The sequence below is a fragment of the Struthio camelus genome, chromosome 10, assembly GCF_040807025.1.
Source record: "Struthio camelus isolate bStrCam1 chromosome 10, bStrCam1.hap1, whole genome shotgun sequence".
NCBI classification, from domain to species: domain Eukaryota; kingdom Metazoa; phylum Chordata; class Aves; order Struthioniformes; family Struthionidae; genus Struthio; species Struthio camelus.
Window position 1 is genome coordinate 788510 of NC_090951.1, and position 19642 is coordinate 808151.

The 19642-nt window shown below is 46.2% G+C and overlaps 1 protein-coding gene across 8 annotated transcripts in view; it reads right to left on the reverse strand.

The window, feature by feature from the left end:
* ZFHX3 (zinc finger homeobox 3) overlaps window positions 1-19642 on the reverse strand; it is a 752695-nt gene that overhangs the window by 122919 nt on the left and 610134 nt on the right. For 7 of the 8 annotated variants that reach the window (XM_068955804.1, XM_068955803.1, XM_068955806.1 and 4 more), the window contains one exon: window positions 3574-6344. In XM_068955804.1, coding sequence (XP_068811905.1) covers window positions 3574-6298 — 2725 coding nt within the window. In that variant the 5' untranslated portion in view covers window positions 6299-6344. Of the gene's footprint in view, window positions 1-3573; window positions 6345-7770; window positions 8013-19642 lie in introns of those variants that run through there. The other variant, XM_068955808.1, reaches the window with a different exon arrangement.

A 19642-nucleotide genomic window follows, 5' to 3' on the forward strand; every position in this document is an offset into this window, starting at 1 on the left:
GCAGCAGCCCTTGCTATCCACCTTGTAAATGCCAAGCTCTGAAAGAGAAGTACCCAACCCTCCGCCCAAGAGAATCTACTTCCTGCACAGTTTCAGTAGAGAAAAATTTCCTGAGCGTTGCACTGAAAGTCTCTGTAACCACGTCAAGAGAACTAGATCATGCTTTACTCTGTTTTTTCTTACCAACCTGGAGAAGCAAGAAATGTTACTTCGTATGAGGTACTTCGTACCTTCTGAGCACGGTCCTTGCCTGAAAAAAGAATGGTGAACTTGGCCATAAACCCAAGTGATAGGAGTATTGCAGTCGGGTTACTGTGTTGCAATCGGAAGCAGAAACAGTGCAGAAAGCAGCAAGGACAAAAGCCTCTCCGAAAGTGTCATTCCTGCAGTATCAGGCCTCATCTCTCGTCCAAGAGAGACGATTCAAAATGGTAGACAGTCTTCTAAAAACAGTGTTGATAGGTGCATTGTATGCCCAAGGAAAAGACAAGCACTGCTAAGAATAGGAACGCAAGAGAACGTCAGGGAAAGCCAGCAGGAAGCTTACTATCTTTAACTGTCACAGATCTGCTCTTCAAGCCAGGAGCCAAATTTTATTCACTTACAGCAAAATGAATGCAGCAAGCTCTGATTTACATCAGAGTACTTTGAAGATGTGGACAGAGAGACTTTTTTCTAACATTAACTTCTTGTGCCAAAGCACAGAGACCAACCACCAGTCTCTCCCTAGGATCTCTGCTCCACCTTGCTCCCTTTTTCCATTCTGAAGACATTTACTCACTCCCTGCAGCTTTTTGGTATTATACCTTGATCTTATGTCACAGCTTGGCTTAAAAGCTTATTTTATCAAAGCAACCTTCAGGTCAACAGCTACTCAGTCAATCGAAAACAGAGATTTTTTATTTCCTTAACTTTTAGTTTCCTACATTTCAATCTGTTTGCTGGGAAAAAGCCAGCACTGGGAGGACACTCACAGCTCACTAACCTTTCTGAAAGCGTATCAACACAGCTGGTGCAGACTGGAGCTTTGGGCAGGGTAAACACTACTGGTTTTCCTGCAAAAATGCAATGCCACAATGTTCAGTGCAGTTCTAGGCAGGAAGAACCGCAGCTTACAAGATAACCTGAATGCTAAGTTTGTTAGAGGAACAGCAATTCGCTTTCATCAAGCGTGTCTTGTACTTACATAAAGAAGAAGTGGTTAAGAGAAGGGAAGTCCCATTTGGATGCACTGCCATTCCCCTGTGCCACCTTCTCAGAAAAGGGACTTGTCTTGCCATCAAAGTAGTCACAATCCTTTCTTCCTATCCACTCTATCCCCCCCACCAAGGCAGAACTGTGCCCTCTGTACAACTGCTTCTGCGTACCTGCTCACTACATATTCCAGAGACACGAAACCCACCACTTGCCTTCTCCAGTCTGTATCTCCTAATCAATGATTTTTCTAAGTCTTCCTCTGAGGATATATCCTGAAATCCTTTCTTTGAATCAGTCTATCCTAAACACATCATGTAGTAAAAACCTGAAAACAGAATATTCTGAATTATTAATATTCTACTCAAACCCAGTTTTGGACTGAAGTGTAAAAATGGGAAAAATCTGCTTCACCTCTAGCAGTTTAATAATGTGCGTGCATGTATAAAAAAATTTGTATCTACATCTATAAAAGACATACAGATGTACAAGCAAGCAAATAACATGACAGACAACTTCTAGACCCTTCACTTTTAGTTAAGATGTGCCCGTGCAGAGCAAAGCTACTCTTCTAGGATAAGTCTTTTACTTGGAGTCTAATAAGCTGAGCTTGTGTCAAGTGCTTATTGACATGGGAACGGCCTCCCGCCATGATCCCTAGCTCAAGATTTGTAATCATCAAGCATACAACGTAAAAATCACTCTCTACACTCACATTCATTCAAGGCCTTGTGATGTGCTTTAGGAGACTTTAGTTAAAATACTTCCGAACTTCGCTCATGCCAGCCTCCCTGTATTTAAATAAGGGGGGGGCTATGAACTCCAAAAGGAGCTCCAAGAAACCCAGCGTGGATGACGCTATAAATTTTACACACAATAAGCTACATTACAAATGGCTGGCAATTTTATCTTTTGGCAGCTTGGAGCAATTGGAAAATGCGCTCAAAAAATTATGTCCTTGACCTCCCAAAGATGCAAGCTGGGACATCACAGAAAAAAGAATTACTTTAATTCATAGCCACTTGAGTGCCTTTGTTTTCTTTTTCACTTTTTTAGTATCTTGTGTTGTTGTTCTCTCATACGACTTTAATGTCCTTCTAGACTAATAAACTGTACTATGAATAGCTGAAGGAAAGGAGAACATGCATGAGACCAATGAACCAGTAATGCAGTGCATCACTAATAACAGCATCAATGGATGGACAAGGTTAGAAAGGGCAGAGTGCAGCACAGAGAAATTAGTTCAGAGGAAAGCAGGTAAAGTGGCAGATTTCTTTCCACACACTTTCTCAAGGCACTATGAAAAATTCTCAGCAAAAGCAAAACAAAGTAGAGGCAAGAGCCATTTCAGTTAGTATCTGCCATGTCATAAGTGTTATGGTGCATTTTGTTATGCTTCGGCTTTTATCCTAGAGTGCTGTGAAGTTCAAACGCACAGGGAAGCGTGCGTACTCTTATCAAAAGGTTGCTGTCAGAAATGTTTTGACAAAAGCAGTATGGTGGAAGTACTTTTAGGGACATGGCTCTCCACCCCCATTCGGAGTCTAATTCTTGGGCTAAATTCTGTGGAGAGACAAAGTGCCTTTTCTGGTGTCTCTCACGCTGTACCAAGCATAGTGCACACAAACATGAAAAAAATGCTTGTTTTCAGGAAAAAACACATTTCATAGTTTATTTTGAAGTGCTTTTTGTCATGAGAGGAATGATCTTTTCTCCCTATAGCCGTTCTTCTTCAGTTTAATAATTCTCCTCCAGTCAAGTCTTGAATCACGCATCGCATACTGGCATCAGAGGAATGGTTTCAGCTCAATCTCTTCAGCAGAGGAACAACATCTCTTCTACAGGAATTCATCACACCTTTCAAAACTTGCTTACTTTTTCCTCTCAGGGCAACACAACAATTCCCTAACAAAGCAACTCAACATCTACCTTTGAGAGAGCTAGCAACTGATCAGACTCTATCACAAAGCCACCCGTAAAACGGCATTCAAGTACCTTACCAAACCAAGAAGAAATCATCAGGAAACATTTGGAAAGCATCCTTACTTCTGCAATTATGAACATTTAATGTTTGTTAGCAATACCCCATACCCACTGTTTCATTAGCTCCCTACCAAAATTCTTACAAAACACACAAAAAGTGTGCATGATTTTCTCAGGATGAGAAAGATGGTCGGGGGGAATACAGAAGACAGGTTTCTACCACGTAGTCTTCATCCTTGACGATTATGCAACAGCCACTCACCGCGTTACAGCAAGCTGCAAAGACAGCAGTTGGCACACAGCACCCTATCCCGCACGAGGGTTTCTGTAGTCCCGAGATCGCAATCCCTCCCTTACACGCAGACACTGCTCAACAGGAAAGCAGTTCAACCTCACCTAGAGATGGAGCCATTGTTGCCATTGGATTGGTGGGATCCAGCTGGAATCCCCCCATCATGAACTGTGCGTCAGAGGAAGTGCTGTCCATCTTCAGGTTGGGAAGATTCATGTTCTGCGCCAGGTAGTACTGATAGAGCTCTGCCTCAGCAGGGGATGGCAGGCTACCGAGGCCCAAGTGCCGGTTGTGTTGGATTTGGGACATATTTTGCTGAAGCAGCATCATGTTGTGCATGTGCTTCTCACTGGTCATGTGAATACGAAGGTTTCTAGCTACATTGGTCTCATAGTCGCACACCTCGCACCGCCATGTCGGTTTGGTTTTTGGTTTGGTGGGGGAGGGGGCCCCACAGGTGCTACCAATATTTGCTGCTGCTGCAGCTGCAGCTGCTGCTGCAGCCGCGGCTGCCCCAGCAGTGTGGCTGAAGACTTGCTCTCCCCCTCCGTTCTGCAGGTTTTGCATGTTGTTGAGATGCTTATCAGACTGCATATGAATACTGAGGTTGCCTTTGGTAGTAGTGGAGTAGTTACAGACCTCGCAGCGGAAAGGCTTGTAACCACAAGTGTAGCTCTCACCCCGTGCCAACCGCGGGTGTGGCTGTCCACTTTTGCAGTAGACACATGAGCCACCCGGCTCGGGATGTTTCTCCTTCATGTGCGCCTCAAGCGTCTGCTGGTACTTGTAGTGCCAATTGCACTTGGGACACTTGAGCGTCTTACATGAGTTGCGAGAATGCATCATAGTCATGTGGCCACCTAGCGACCGCGAGGAGCCCAGGACAGTGTCACATTTTGGGCACTCCACGCCACTCCCCGAGGGGCACTCCCCACCCCCAAGTTCACAGAGGGGGCCAGCATGCTGGTGATGGGAGATGTAGCTCCCGTCCTCGCCCTCTGCACTCTCATTTGGTTCTGGTGCTGTGGCATTGTCTTTATTGGCACTTTCATCGATAAAGTCCAGCCTCCTGCTGCCCTCTGCCACATTGGCTCCACCGCCCTCATTGTTAAAGCTTAAGTGATTCCTCCTGTTTGCACCATCAAAGACAAAGGAAGAAGCAGAATTAGAACTAGTAGAAGCTGTGCCCCGTGACAGGGTCTGGAGCACGTTAGGCATTAAGGGAGAGTTAGAAATGCTTTGGTTTGAGAGAGCAAGGTCCTTTTTGCTGCTGCTGCCTGACACAGCCCCAGATTCCTCCTGGGGCCTGTCCTCCAATTCATCCTCCAACTCACTCGGAAACAGTCCTTTGCAACCCTCATCGTCATCTTCCTCTTCCTCTTCCTCCTCTTCTTCCTCCTCCTCCTCCTCCTCCGCATCTTCCTCTTCTTCATCCTCCACCTCCTCAACTGGCTCTGCCTTTTCCGAGAGGCTATCCTGGTCACCCACTTCTTGCTTCTCGCTCTCTGCTACCCCAGGGTCCTTTCCCTCTGAGGATTTGGTAGGACTGGAAGCCAGCGGGCCCAGGGGGACTGAGGTAATTGGAGTCTTCAGAGCCGAGCTGGTCAGCCCACCAAGGTTCAGGAGTGCACCAGGTGCCAAGATGCCTGACTGTGGCTGCTCTGTTCCACTGGCAGTCCCGGCCTGGAGAGCCTGTTCACCTTCCATTCGAATGCCACTGAATTTACCATAAAAACTGTGTCCAGGGCCTATGAGGTTAGCTGCAGAAACAAGAGGGTGTTGAAAGGTTTTGTTTTTTGGTTCCAGAAAACTTACAAGGGGTTCCTTGTCCTTGCCTATCCCTTGGATGATAGCGGAGATGTTCTTATTGCTAAGAATTTTCCGCTCTTCCTCACTCAGAGTCATTCGGTGATCATGTACCGCATGGGTCACAAATGAGCGGACATACCCAAAGGAGAGCTTACACAAGAAACACATCAGGATGGGCTTCCTCTTCCCATAGAGCACAAAGCCATCAAATTTGGACAGGTCCACATTGTTGGGAACATCTTTGGATACACAGGAGCTTTTGGCAGAACCGTCGCTGTTCAGGTAATCCTTGTTGCTTTTGTGTCGCACATCGAAAACGCGGAAGCTGTGCAGGACGGGGCTGATGCCCGCCAGGGCTGAGGTATTCGGGAAGGACTGGTCTGAGCCCTCAAACCATTTCCCGAAGGATGAGGCTATGTGGAAAGTATTAATGATCTGTGGGTAGACGGGTGCGGCAGAGGAGGGTTCTCCTTGCTTGCCCCCAGCGCTGGGTAGAGAGTTCATGAAGAGCGAAGGAAGAGCCCCACTGCCGTTGCCATTGCCACTGCTACAGGCTCCCCCACTTTGGATCAGCTGGCTGACGCTCTCAACGATGTACGCCGAGCCATCTGGCTGGTAGACGATTTCACCAGCCAGGTTCTCCACATCACTCTCTTCGTCCCCTTCCTCACTGCTGTCACTCCCACTCTCCTCCTTCATCGGAGGGGGTGGGCGGGCGCTGGCGCAATGGTGCTCCATGTAGGTCTGTAAACTGGCGAAGGAGGCCGAGCACTCGTTGCAGCTGACCTCTTTGCTAGTGGACTCAGTGCTGGGGCCGGCTGAGTTGGTGCTGTCTGGGATGCGCTCATTAAAAGGGACCCTCAGGCTGTCTAGGGGCCCGTGGTTTTCTGTTGTGGACTGCTCCATGCTGCTGGGCTTGTCGGGGAGGTGGGTGCTGTTGAGATCAGTCCATTGCTGGTGCTGAGGGATGCCACACCCATTGTCCTTCCCGGAGATGACAGGCGAGTCACAGCCCTCCATGGTAAGGCCTGCATGGAGCTTTCATTGCACCCAGTACGGCTTGGACCTAAAGGCAGACATGGGGATGTGGGGAAGGGGAGAAAGAAAGAAAGGCAAGTAAGTCGGAGACAAGACACAGCCGGTTTCCATAAAGAACAGCCACCACAAATGCCGACGGACCCTGGACTCCTCAGAATCAAACGAGAGCTCGTGCCCCAGGAGTAAGCTCCCAAAATAGAAAGTCTAATCTAAGGTTAATGCAAAGAGTGCGGCACTGCTGAAAACAAGCAATGGAAATACGGAGGTGCTTTCTGCCTTCCCCTCCCCTGACCCACTGAGGGACGTAGGAGAGCAAGAGGCAGACGGAAGGGACTTGGAAGGGGGTGAAAAACGCCCCCCTCCCTCCCCAAACAGGGAAAGGAAGATTGTAGGACCTGCATTTCCAGCCCCAAAGGCTTAGATCTGTAGAAAAAACAAAATTAAATATTTAACAGAAAAGCCCTTGACAGGAACAGAATCAAGAAACTACAACAGAACGGTGCCGGAGCTTAAAGACTCTGCAAAAATTGTGCTGCAGACTCACTCCCGTCATATCTGTGGCTCGTTATGCCGAGTGCAATTCCCTCAGTCAGACCGCTTCAGACGGTTCCTTTCCGTTAGCAGTTCTGGGAACACAGAAAGCGTCCTGGGCTTACAGTCTTTACACGTTTACCTCTGTGGTAGACCATCACAACCCAGAGCAATTCCCAAGGATCTCAAAATAACAGAATTTAGTATGCATAGGAGATTTAATTACTCTGCTGTGCTCTGGACAGAATTTAAACTGCAAGACGTCAGGAAAGAAACCAAACAGGAAATTCCAGATCTGACAAGGGCCCATCCTGACTATCTGAACGTGGTCAGCGCAACACGCGTCAGGAAGCCCCCAGAAATCCGGCCCTGCACAGCCTCTGTGCGCAGACCGCTTCCTCTCAACCCTCACGCACCAACGGCCAGTTTGGGTCCCACAGAGCACAGATGCACACCACTCCTATGCTGCTGAACATAACGAGACCTAGCGAACACCCACCGACAGCGAGGCAGCTGGTGGGCTCTGACCGCTGAGCGTTACCAGCACCAACTGCTCCTCGCTGCCTCCTTACCATTTGCTGTGCTCTGCCAGCGCCTCGTATGCTGCAATCCTGCCCGAGCCCTTTAGGTGACCTATCTGTGAGAGTAGGTCTCCCATTAGGGATTGGAGCATCATACTGCAGACTGTAAATTAGCAAGAGATTGCCAGTTCAGCTGCAAACCTAAGAGGAATTCTGCCTGCAAAGAGACATTGCTACAGAGTCTCCTTCCTATAGAGAGCTCCTCTACAAGCCAAACGGGAAGAAACAGCAGCAGAAATTAAAATCCTATTACCAACAGAACCAACCTGGGCTCCACAGATTTCCCCCTGTATACAGATACAAAGCATCCCTTAAAGACAACTGAGGAAAAACTATACGTACAGATGCCAACTGCTCCACGTTTTTAGGATCTGTGAATCAAGGATCAGCCAAAACCATTAATCTAGAACATGAGTCTGCCAACACGGTGCAGGAGTTCTTCCACAGCAGTTTATCCTCTACCAACGAGATGCAAACACTGCTTTGCTTGTCAGACTATTTCAAAACTGAATACATACTTGGAGAGTGTTTTTGTTCATACTCAATATAAGGTTTTCGACCTTTAAATTTAAGGCATTTTACAATATGTTGTTATTCTTAAGCTCAATGGGATTTAATCTAAAAAATAAATTTTTAGCATTTATAGTTGTATACATTCTTTCACGTCTTTCCTAAAATCTTCATCATTTATTACAGCTTCCTCTCTGTACTATAGCTTTCTCACAGCTGCTCTTACCTCGACATCCTCTAATTCGTCACTCTGTTTTGGCTCAAGACATTACCCAAGTTTTGGGTAGACTAGATCTATCAGGTAGGACCACTCCATCACCAGTTTACACAGAAGAGACTTGCATCCATACAAACTGACACTACATTTTCATTTTTTAAAGCTCCCTTACTTTGAAAACTCCAGTCTCATTAGCAGCCTTCTACTGCCCTTATTCTCTTTCAACAGAAGCCATTGACGTTTTGACAAACTAAACTGCTATCTAAAGGTTAAATAATATAATCATAGTTAGAAATTTTTCCAATGCTTTCTAGCTTGATTTGAATGAGACATGAAAGACCCTTGTGAGCTCCTTCAGAGCAATATGCCTGTAACACAGATAACCAACTCTTTCACCCCAAGACAACATCCACCTGATAAGCACATTGCATTTAATTGTAACAATACTGAGGGAACCTTCTTTTGCACAGATATGTAAGTACTACTCCAAAAACTGTCAAAAGAGAAGAAAAAAAGTATGAAATAAACTGAAAATTGGTCAGAGAACAGCTCACCAACTGCAGTGCTGATAACATAACACAGAAGTGTTGAATGAATTATCTTAATTCAAGCCTAAGAAAATTCAACATTAGATGATATCTCTTTTTCCTAGCTTCATCATCTACCAGTTTATTTTTCCTTACTACAATAAGCCATACTTTTTCCGATTTTCCATCAGTGCTCATCTTTTTTCTCCTTGTACTGTCTGTCTCCTATGTAATTATGTACATGTAATGAGAGATGCGTCTATCTATAACATGTATATTTATATGCCTTCACTCTCTCCAAGTCTACGATAATATTATAGATGAAATTAATAGCAATATTTTAAGATACATCACTCCAGGTGATGGATCACTCCAGGTTAGAAGAGGATCTCTCTAGTCTATCCTCCAAATACTGCAGTTCCTTCTGGGGGTTACTTCTGCATACTCTTTGGGAACACAATCCTTAAATGCTTCCGGCTAGTCATTATTTTACAACTCTGACTCCACTTTCCCCTGCTGCACAGAAAAGCGGCAGCTCTCCCAGCAAGCAACAGAGCGCACTCCAGCCGCTGAAGGGAAGCGGGCTCCCCCCGGTCCTCAACCCCGGCACCGACACCGAGGCTCAGCTCGCACCCGCGGCGCGGCGGGAAGCAACACGATCCTTAAAGCTCTCATTGCTGCCCGCCAGACTTGGACTCTGAACGCGTCTGCCCGTCCAGTTGCGTGCTCTACTTCACTACGGGCAAAGCTTGAGAAAAAGTATTTACAACTCTCAGTTAAGCGAGAAAGTAACATTTCTCAAAGCAAGCGGGGAGACGCCATCTACGGAAGGACATTGTTGGGGCAATGGTTCAACGAGACAAAGCGTTCAGATACAACATTAGCTTACAGCACTTCCGATCCCAACTTGCCTTCAACCTTATGCCATAACACAGCTGTCTGCGTGGTTGCCCTGGGAATGAATATCAGTTTGATCTGAATTAAAAATAACCTGGTGCATTGCATGGAAGGGAGTAAGAAGGAATACTGTAATCCTGTCACCAAAAGGCTCAGACCTATTAAGCCGGTTTTGCTTACCTTGGCTAAAAACGACTTTTTAACGCTGCCTTGTAACAGCTAGTACTACCCAGCTCTCTCCCACCGAACGTTTGTACTTAGCTATGCGTTTTTGTTAAATTCGTCCCAGATGATTCTGTGTTGAGGCTGCACAGTCACTTTTCCACAACATGACATATTCTTTCCCCCTTCACTGCTACCTTATGCATTGAGAACTGGATTCCCATCCAAATTCATACCGGGTGAAAAACTGAGATAAATAAGAAACTCCAAAACTCTTTAACTAGTGTATGCTCAGTAGGCAACATTTTGCATTTCCGTCAAGAAAAGTTTTAGGAATATCTAGGCAAACTTCAAAATGTGATGTGAAACGACCACCATACTTTCAAAATGCCTAGAACAAAGCATTCAGTTTCCCAGGCTGGACAAAAAAGTTCCTCTTGTGTTAAAACAAGCAAATAAATAAAGATCAACGTTAAGCAGACAGTAAAATAACAGAGTACACCGAGTTTCCCAAGAACACGTAGAGGCACAATATGAATTCTGAGAGGCTTCACTATCCTGAACTCTGGGTTGGCAGAACGATGCCCAATTGACAGTTGGGCCAAAAGGGTTAGCAGGGCTGATGGGGCGGGAGGGTTAACAGCCTGATTGCAAAATCAATGTAATAAATGCTTGGTAAGTTACAGGAACATGCGGGAAGAGGAGGCCGCGATTGATAAAGGACTGCGGCTTTGATGCTGCACTGGGGACTTGTTTATTGACAAGAAAGCCAATCTCTTCTCCCAGCCAGGCCAGACCAAGCAAACCTGCAAGCGCTTACCAATTAATTGGTGGGCTTTTCTGCCTTGTGTTGCTTTAACAACGCTCCCCTCACTCAGCAAGTTAATCAGCTTAGGAGATGCCTCTCTAAGAGCTCGCTCTTCATTTGCTTTCTTGACATGGAGCCCTTTCCAGGCAGGTGAAAACCCTGCAGTCAAAACATGACCTGCCCGCACCGTCCAAGTCCCTGGACAAATGCCAAGCCCCTACTCAAACCAAAAAGTTTTCTTGCCCACTCAGTGCATCCTCATCAGAGCTATTCCCAAAGAATGAAGCTGCAGGAAGAAAAGGCACAGAAACATTTGTTTCCATTCACATAGGAATTGCAGATACCAGGCCTTTAAACTGAAAAGAGCAATTTCCTTGTTAAAGCAAACCAGACTTTAAACACGAGTACTATACGTTGTTATTAGTTCACCATTACGGGCCCTGCATCTCCCTCCACCCCTGAACCTGACGCTCAGCATCTCTAAGTGACCCAAAGGTAGGGCAATGAGAATTTATGAAGACCGACCGACCCTCCCGCACAATCGCTGTCTGCGAGTGCAACACTTCCCCATCCTCTTCCCGTCTCTCCCCCCACCCTTTTCACTCTGTTTATCAGCCAGTCAATAAGAAAAGGTAGTTCTTACTTAAGGAGGCAGAAGTCAACTCGTCAGGTCGATCAGCACTCTGTCTGTAAACATGGTTTCCCGTAAAATCAATGAACTTCAGTTACAGAGAGAACAGTCTGGGAACCTGAAGACTCCCTGCACTCCTCCCCACCTGCCACGAGAGCAGAGCCGAGGATTTCTTGTTCGCTCCCTGTTCTGGCTTCTTATCCCACCGCTGTCCCACACAGCTCATAACTACCCCCGAGGCTTTTGCTGCTCTCGGCTCTGTTTTCACTACATTGTGGATGGGCAAATCCACAACACCCTGCTCTTCCCCTTCAATATCCTTGCCCCTCGCAGCATGGGCCTGGCACCTCCTAGTTCCACCCATCTACCAAGCCCAATACCAACGAACAGGGAATTGGACCAATTCAGGGATCCGGACCAATTCCTGCAGGCTCAGGAGCAGCTGCCACAGCTGTCCAGAGTTAAGCTGCATGCAGACAGCACAGTGTAAATGAAAGCATTACGCTATGTGCCCCGCGTTTCCATCAGGAGTTCCTACCAGCCACGTCTTCTCCTCTTTCAACCACAACCTGTCCAAAACACAAGGGAAGTCAATCCCCACTCCTCCCTGCGTCATCTCCTTAAACTCTGCGTTTCACTCTTCACATCAGATAGAAATACCATCTCACAGCAACACTTCTACCACTTAGGAGCAGTCAGTGCTGAACCACCCACCATCCTTGATTCATGCTTGGGGCAGCCCCCAGACTGTGGCACCACGCTACTTGGCCCCTCTAAAGCGGTGGTGGCAGCAGCGTGGGAGGCAGAGAAAGGAGAGCAGGAGGGAGGAGGGGGTTCCTGCTGTTGCCCAGGCTTCCCGAGAATTAAATATGAACAGCCGTGCTGTGTAATTTTAAATTGTTAATTAGCACAGGGTTAATTAGGCGGCCCTTTCACAAGAGGCTGTTTGGCAGTAAACCAAGACTGGAAGCAATGAGGAAGGAGGAAAACAAAAGGAGAAAGAGACAGTGAGAAACTGTTCCCTCAGCTAATGACCCACATGGCACCACAAAAAAAAAAAAAAAGGGTGCTGAGGACATGACAAAAATACAAGCAGACGCATTACATCCATGGCCATTACCCTGGAAGATACCCAGCAACGCGGCCGTCCCCCTGCCCACCTCCAGCATACTGGAGAAAAGTGCTTGCCCTCATGATGAGCAGGGTCTGCTCCTCTGCAGAGCACCTGAGTGAGAGGCAGAGTCACAGCTTCCAGCCCGCTCCTGATTTTTAAGCCTTTTGCCATGGCTCCACAGAAGATGTGGCTCATACACTTACAGACAGTAACAGAACCTGAGTGCTTCCTATTACGGAAAATTGCACAATGGCCTCTAAACTCTGTAAACACACACCTACCTGTTGTGCTCTATACAGCCTACAGACGCTCTATAAATCCATACCATAAATATATGCTAAAAGACTACTCTACGTTAACTTCACCGCTACAAGCGGCTGGAGTCTAGAGCTGCACCCTGAAAACACGGCAACTGAAGCAAGAAAAAGAAAAAAGAAAAAAAAGAAAACCACTTCTGCCCAGCCACAGAGGCAGCTGCAGGTGCTTGGGATTCAGGGGGGAAGGGAAAGGAGACAGAGGCAAGAGGAGAAAGAAAGCATAAGGATCAAAGATGGGCTTGGGAAAAGCTTAGATACTCTGTGCACATCCCTTCTTACACTCTCATCTCGGCCTTTTGAAGTGTCCCCAGAAGGGACAGAGCACGGCATGCATGCTAATGTTCAGGTTAGCCAAGAGGCTCCCAACTCAAGAGATGGCACTAGATGACATTTGTTCCAGCCTAAGAGCCTCAGGATGGTCATACTCAGGGTGACTGAGTAGCTAAGCAAACTTCATAATCCCTAGGACCACATACGGTCAAAGCTTAACGCTCCTGAGAAATGAAAGTCTGAAAGGGGGGAAGCAAGGCTATTACCATGTCCCTCTGGTGACGCGATGAACCTGGAACATCAAAGCTTCGTGCTGCTTCTCAGCACCCAGCATGCCACAAAGCATTCTCTTCCTATAGCACGTAGGAAATTGCATATGGAAAGACATGATCCTAGGCAGTAATTTTTACCAAGAACTCAAGAGTTAAGAAAGAACAGAATATATGTTGCCAAAGCAACTTTAATTTTGCTCCCTTATGCATATGCATTATGGTACCATCCTTACTGACACGATCATACACTGCCTCATTCAGTGAGCAGGATGGTCACATAAGAGGATAAAATGAAGGCTGTATGAGCATGCCGTTACTTTATGAGATTTATATAGGACGTTTTATTGCACAAATATGTGTAAAGTCACTTCCTAGAATATAAAGATATTCTTTTAAAATTCCCTAAGCAACAAGGGCTGGAAATTCAAGCTAGGTAGCAACACAGGGATAGTTTCAATTTCCAGTTTCACAAAACGCTTTTATCTTCTAACTTCAACAGAAGATACAGATTCTAGCTTTTTCCCATTCATGAAGGTGCCAGAAAGGTCGGCAGATATTCTTACTACTAAAGCGAAACGTTGAGGATTCTCCAACGTGACTTGGAATATCAGGATAAAACAGTATTTACGAACCAAATTTTAGGTATAATAGTGAAAGCAGGTGCATGGCTCGGAGAACGATTTCTAGTTGGGAATTTTCATCAACGTTTTACATAGTCAGTGAGACCTGGGATGCAATTCCTAACAAGAAAACTGAAAATAATGATATTATTCTCCAAGTTCAGGATTTTAAAGAAGAAATACTAAACTAATTTCTCTCTTTCACACAAAAGTCACAGTTTGCATCTTCCACATAAGGCAAAGCTGCCTTGTGGGACATACCTGATCACAGCAGAACTGCCTCATCACCAGACACGGTTTGTGGAGTATTTGTAACCACATGGTAGTCCTGCAAATGCTGAGCAAGCTCTATACCTAGCCTTTTTCTTCTTCTGAGGGTAGGCTTTACCATAAAGCCAATGAAAAAAGCCATATCTCTCTTGAAAAAAGCCAGTCTTTGACTGCTCCTAGAGTTTCTCTGCAGGCACTACTCGGGGCCAGACGGTGTTTCCAGCTGAACACATGGCCACTTCTCGCCCCATTATGCTGTGGGGAAATCAGCAGGCCAGACATGCCTGCCGATGGAAGGAGGACCCAGCCAACGTTGTTGACCTGCAGGTTACGACCCCTGTCGAAAAGAGCGTTACTCCCAGGGCTGCACCTCCTCGTGAACTGGCCCGCTATCCCGTCAAAGCCAAGAATTCATACGCTTCTTTGAAGGCCTCACAAGCACCGGATGAGGGATTCTAGCCAACTGGTCCCAAAGGGCACAAGGTCCCAGAGGATGACGAGGTAAGACACACCAGTCTACAGAAAGGAAAGATTCATCAGGCACCTCAAAAGGACAGGATAATCTTCTCCCCACAGGAAGACAACCACATGGAAGCCCTGCTTTTGGCAGGGAACAGAGCTCCAGGACTGGCATGCTGACAACACAAACAAGCGCTGCACTGCGCACTCTCACTAATAGGACAGAAAATACAAGCACTCTTATACACACAGACTCACATGCACAGGCACAGCAAGTTCCTCAGATCTTCACAGGATCATTAGCATAAACAGCTTTTCAAGCAGCAGGAAGCAAAGGAAATGCTGAGCAAAACAGGACTGGAAGCTGTAGGGCTCAAGCACTTGGCCTGGAACTAAGAGGAAGGGTCTCCTTGAAAAAGGTGAGCCTTCTACTGCACCCACATTTTTCCTTGTCCTTCACGTTAGCTAAAACTGAGCCAATGAGAGCACTACAAGATTCATTCAGGTACCTTTTCAGAAAATTTTCTGTTATGAAACTATATTCCAAGTCTGCTGACCCCTTTGAGCCAGCTACTGTACTACGCATGAAAATATTTATATAATCGCCAACCTACTGCCATTGAGACCAGAGTAATCTAGAGAAGTGCTAGAGGGTTCCAAGCAAACAGCTGCAGAAAAGAGCGTTTATTCCTGTAGGCAGATCCTTTGGAGCGAAAGTATTTTGAAGCTGAGGTAAACTAGCTTAAGTTACATTTCACGCTACAAAAAAAAGTAAAGCACTTGTTTAGTTAAAAGTGACATCATTTATACGCTCCTGGGACACAGAGCTTGGTTTAAGGTCCTGCATGAACCTATTCTCTTGTGTAGGATACTGCAGAAATTCCGGGTTTTTTTTCTCCCATGTTAGTTTGTTTTAAAACATTGCACGTTCCATGACTCTGCAGTTGTACAATTCACCCCTTTGCTCTAAAAACCTAGCATTTCTTGTCGAACACCATTTCCAGGCTATGTTGCTGCAGAAATAAACTAGATGCGCATCTGGTTCACATTTTCAGTGCAGTACTGTTGACCTAACTCCAAAACTAACCAAAAAGGTATCAGGGACAAACTGCCTCATTTGGTCACAGAATCACACAGAACGGCCGAGGCTGGAAGGCACCTCTGGAGACCATCTAGTCCAACCCCCCTGCTCGAGCAGGGTCACCTACAGCGCATTGCCCAGGATCACATCCAGGCGGGTTTTGAGTATCTCCAGAGAAGGAGACTCCACAGCCTCTGGGCAACCTGTGCCAGTGCTCTGTCACCCTCACAGTAAAGAAGTTTGTCCTCACGTTCACAAGGAGCTTCCTGTGTTTCAGTTTGTGCCCGTTGCCCCTTGTCGCCGGGCACCACGGAAAATCGTCTGGTCCCATTCTCTCGACGCCCTCCCTTTAGATATACGTTGCACATGTATACATCGATGAGATCCCCTCTCAGTCTTCTCTTGGCAGTTCCATAAGTCCCATACCTTAACACCTCGGGAAAATGGCTTTAATGTTCCTTCCATTTTGGTACAGTCTGAAACTTGCCATTTTTTCCTCCTTCATCTGTAGCCTAATGGCCTGTCCCTTGCTCTGTAACTACCTATCAAAGAGAACCGGATTACAACACAGTATAGTACCAGAAAAACAGGGAATAGAGAGAGAGAGAGAGAGAGAGAGAGAGAAGAGCACACTGGTGAGTTACACAGCCTAAAAGCCTCCAGAATACAATCAGTTCATTTTAAGAAATAGCTAACTACTCATTCTCAAAAAGACTGTCCAAAAAATTATGAATGAATGCTGTCAAATACTTTCACCTATGAATTACATGTGTTTGTATTTACTCAGGAACAAGGGATAAAAGTAATTTTATTTTACAGTGGTCAAGCAAATCAGCACTGCCACAGAATTTGATTCTTCCACAAGAACAAGACGAGAAAGGACCTCCTGGATCAAACCTAGTCTCTTGCTGTGACAGGCAAGCACCCCAAAAGCTCTGGCATCACGGGTCACTGTTATACCTAGGACTTCCACAGCTCCTTGTCCCAGGAAGAGCTTTATTGTCACAGCTGTGTTTAGGCTGCCTGCCCCTAGCTACAAAGGACAGTTATATCCATTAAGACCTTGCACTATGGAACACCTATCCCCATCTAACCCCACTGAGCAGCTTAAGAGAGATGCCCTGCATTGTTTTGAGTTTCAAACACCATAAAGCCCTATATAAACATGTTAAAGACAGTATTCAAATCACCAGATCACTGTTCCTAAATCCAAAAAGAAAGTGTAGCATTTATAATCAACTAAAGGGTGCAAAACACAGCAGTCAGCAATGACTCCTGAAAATGAAAATACCAACTGGTTTTGTAGCCTTGCTGATGGTTCACCTATCCCTCATCTTCCAGTTATTCCCAAAGCCCGTGCCAAGTAGTCCCACCCAATTAGAAACACTTGAGGTATTTTCACTGCTGTGCAGAGAACTAACTCTTACAAACCACTACAGTTAAGATTGAACCAGCCCTACAACAAGAGTTCAAAAGCTGACAAAGCCAAGCCCGCTTGGCTCAGCCTGAGGGGCTAATTCTCTGCTGTGAGGCAGAAGTCTCCCAGCAATGCTCTTCACCACACACAGCCTGCAGACTCGCATGCCTAAGGAAGGAGTCTTGCCAACACCGTTTCCCTTCTACTGATTTACCCAAACAACAAACACGTTCCAGACTAGCGTCAAGGGCCAAACAGAGAGTAAGAGTTAGATTCATAAATCATACAGATCTCCTCTGCCAGGGCTCAGATCCAGTCCTTGTTAGGAAGCGGAGACAAGCTGCCTGGTTCTGGGCTCGGTCACTCTTTCCCACCCCTCAGGAAAGCCTGTGCTTGGGACAACGACAGCATACTGAGTCACAGGACCTCAGCGGCATTAGGTCATTCAGCAACCGTTCTGCTTAGACAAACGCCACAACTGTCTGATACGCTAGCTCTGAATTACACACCGGACTTGCAAATCCCCTGTTGCAAAGGTCACCGGGATGTGTGCTCAGGTATGCCATTCGTGTTTTAGTACGGAGTACATTTTTCTGGTTACTCTTGTATCGCTCTGGAAGCCGCCCTGAAAAAGGGAAACCCTAGAACAGGGAAAGGAAATCTTGTTAGTATACTTGGGAAAGTTCCCCTCGTAGAGCATCTGTCGGGCAGACTTTTAGGAGCTCTGACAGGTCCCACGTTCCCATAAACAGAGCATCTGCACACTCATCTGCTACCAAAGCAGCGTCCTGCTCTACACTCCAGATATAGTTTAAGGATTTTCTTCATCTGATCAAAATAAACCCTACCGATTGCAGCAACCAGCCAGAGTCAATAACTGCATGCCATTCAACAGGCTCAAAGTCTCAAGTTCAGGCTCTTTTAGTCCACAGTATCCAGCCACTCTCTGTCAGCTGTTGCATCCCTGTAACACTTTAGAGCAAATATATCTCTTGTGAAAGTTTAACTATCTTACAAGGGAGAACTGAAATCGAGATTCAGATAAATAGAGGTTCTGGAGCGTGTGCCCAGTGGATCTGCGCAGGATCCAGAAGTTGGCTATGACCGCATCGTCGTAGTACGCCTGCGCAGGACGCAGGCACCTTAGAGTTGTCATTTCTGAGTCGGGGAAGGAAGTTGCCGCATACACTTCTCCAGACCTCCAGGACTGAAAGTGTTACTCTGCTACTTGGCCTCTTGCTAATTGTGGGTTTTATTTTTATTTCCTATTACCCTCTTGCACGCCTGATGAGATTATCTTACCGGAACTGACACAGCTGGAGGCTGTAGCCATACATGGAGCCTCTCAGGAGGCAATGCAATTTTATTTTCATTGATCAGAAATCAGCAGGGCAGTAAATGATGGGAAATTCCATTAGGAGAAATACTGGGCCATGAGACCCAACTATCTAGCTATACCCAAATCCCAGAAAGTCTCATCTTTCCCTAAAGTTCTGTCTGGATCCTGACAAAAAAGGTCATCTTTCTTCCTCCCAAAATGGAACGAGCCACTAACCTGATATTCTTAATCACCGACTGCTCTGCTGGAAGCTGAAGCAATACTGTCAAAACACCCCCAAGGGTTCACTTAGTTGAAACAAAGTCTTTCGTATACACAGCACTATTCAGTTCCCCAGCTCGCAGCCTCACCGGCTACCGTGGGATCAATCGAGTTTTATGAGCAAATCCCCTATTCCATAGCCACCAGACAGCAGTTACTCTCATAGGTCAGGTAAATAGCTGGGATGTGACTGCACGCCAGTGAATTAACCAGTTCCTAGGTAGCCCCAGTAGACCAGGAAGAAGCTGAATAGGACGTCTAGTGCGTGCTCCTATTCCGGTCTGCTTCTGGACCAGGTTCCCGGGAAAAGCACGATAACCGCTGCTAAAGGAGCAGCGCTTCTCCATGAACGGTGATCTTAGTGAACGCTCCACTGGGGTGAAGCCTCTTCTGACGAAGCACACTATATTGTTACAGGCCCAAATTGACAGGCAGGGAGGACAGAAGCAACGGTTTAAGGTTTTGATACTCAAAATGAGAATCACATTTCAATCCTGCTTTATTTTAAAATAACATGTACATAGAGTATGCACTTCTTTCTACACTCTGGGCATAAAACCCTACTATCGAGCATCTTTGCGTAAAAGCTGTTTCTGACCTGGCTTGCTTTTAAATTTCTGCACATGCCTAGGTTGAAATCAGAGTTCCTTGCCTCCTACAGCAGGACAGACGAGCCCCATCAGCTGAGCACGGGTTAACAGAAGCTGACCGCAGCACAGTTGTTAAGGTAATCAATACCAGTGAGATACTAAAGCAGCATAAGCCACATTATTGATTGCCAAGCAGATGATAAAACTGTTTATTATGATAATTGCAGGGTGCCTGCAAGATGCTCCTAGTGCTGTCTTGAGCTTTTTACAAAAATAAAAATTGCCAAGCCATAATATTCTGTCTGAAGCCCCTCAGAACCTGGGCCAAAGTCCTCCACACTCTGGTAAAGTCAAAGCAGTGACCTCGAGATAGCTTCACCTCCAAGCTGCTGTTTGGACAGAGAGGGTCACGTTACTAGGAATAGTCCTTGAACTACTTATGGTGCTTACGC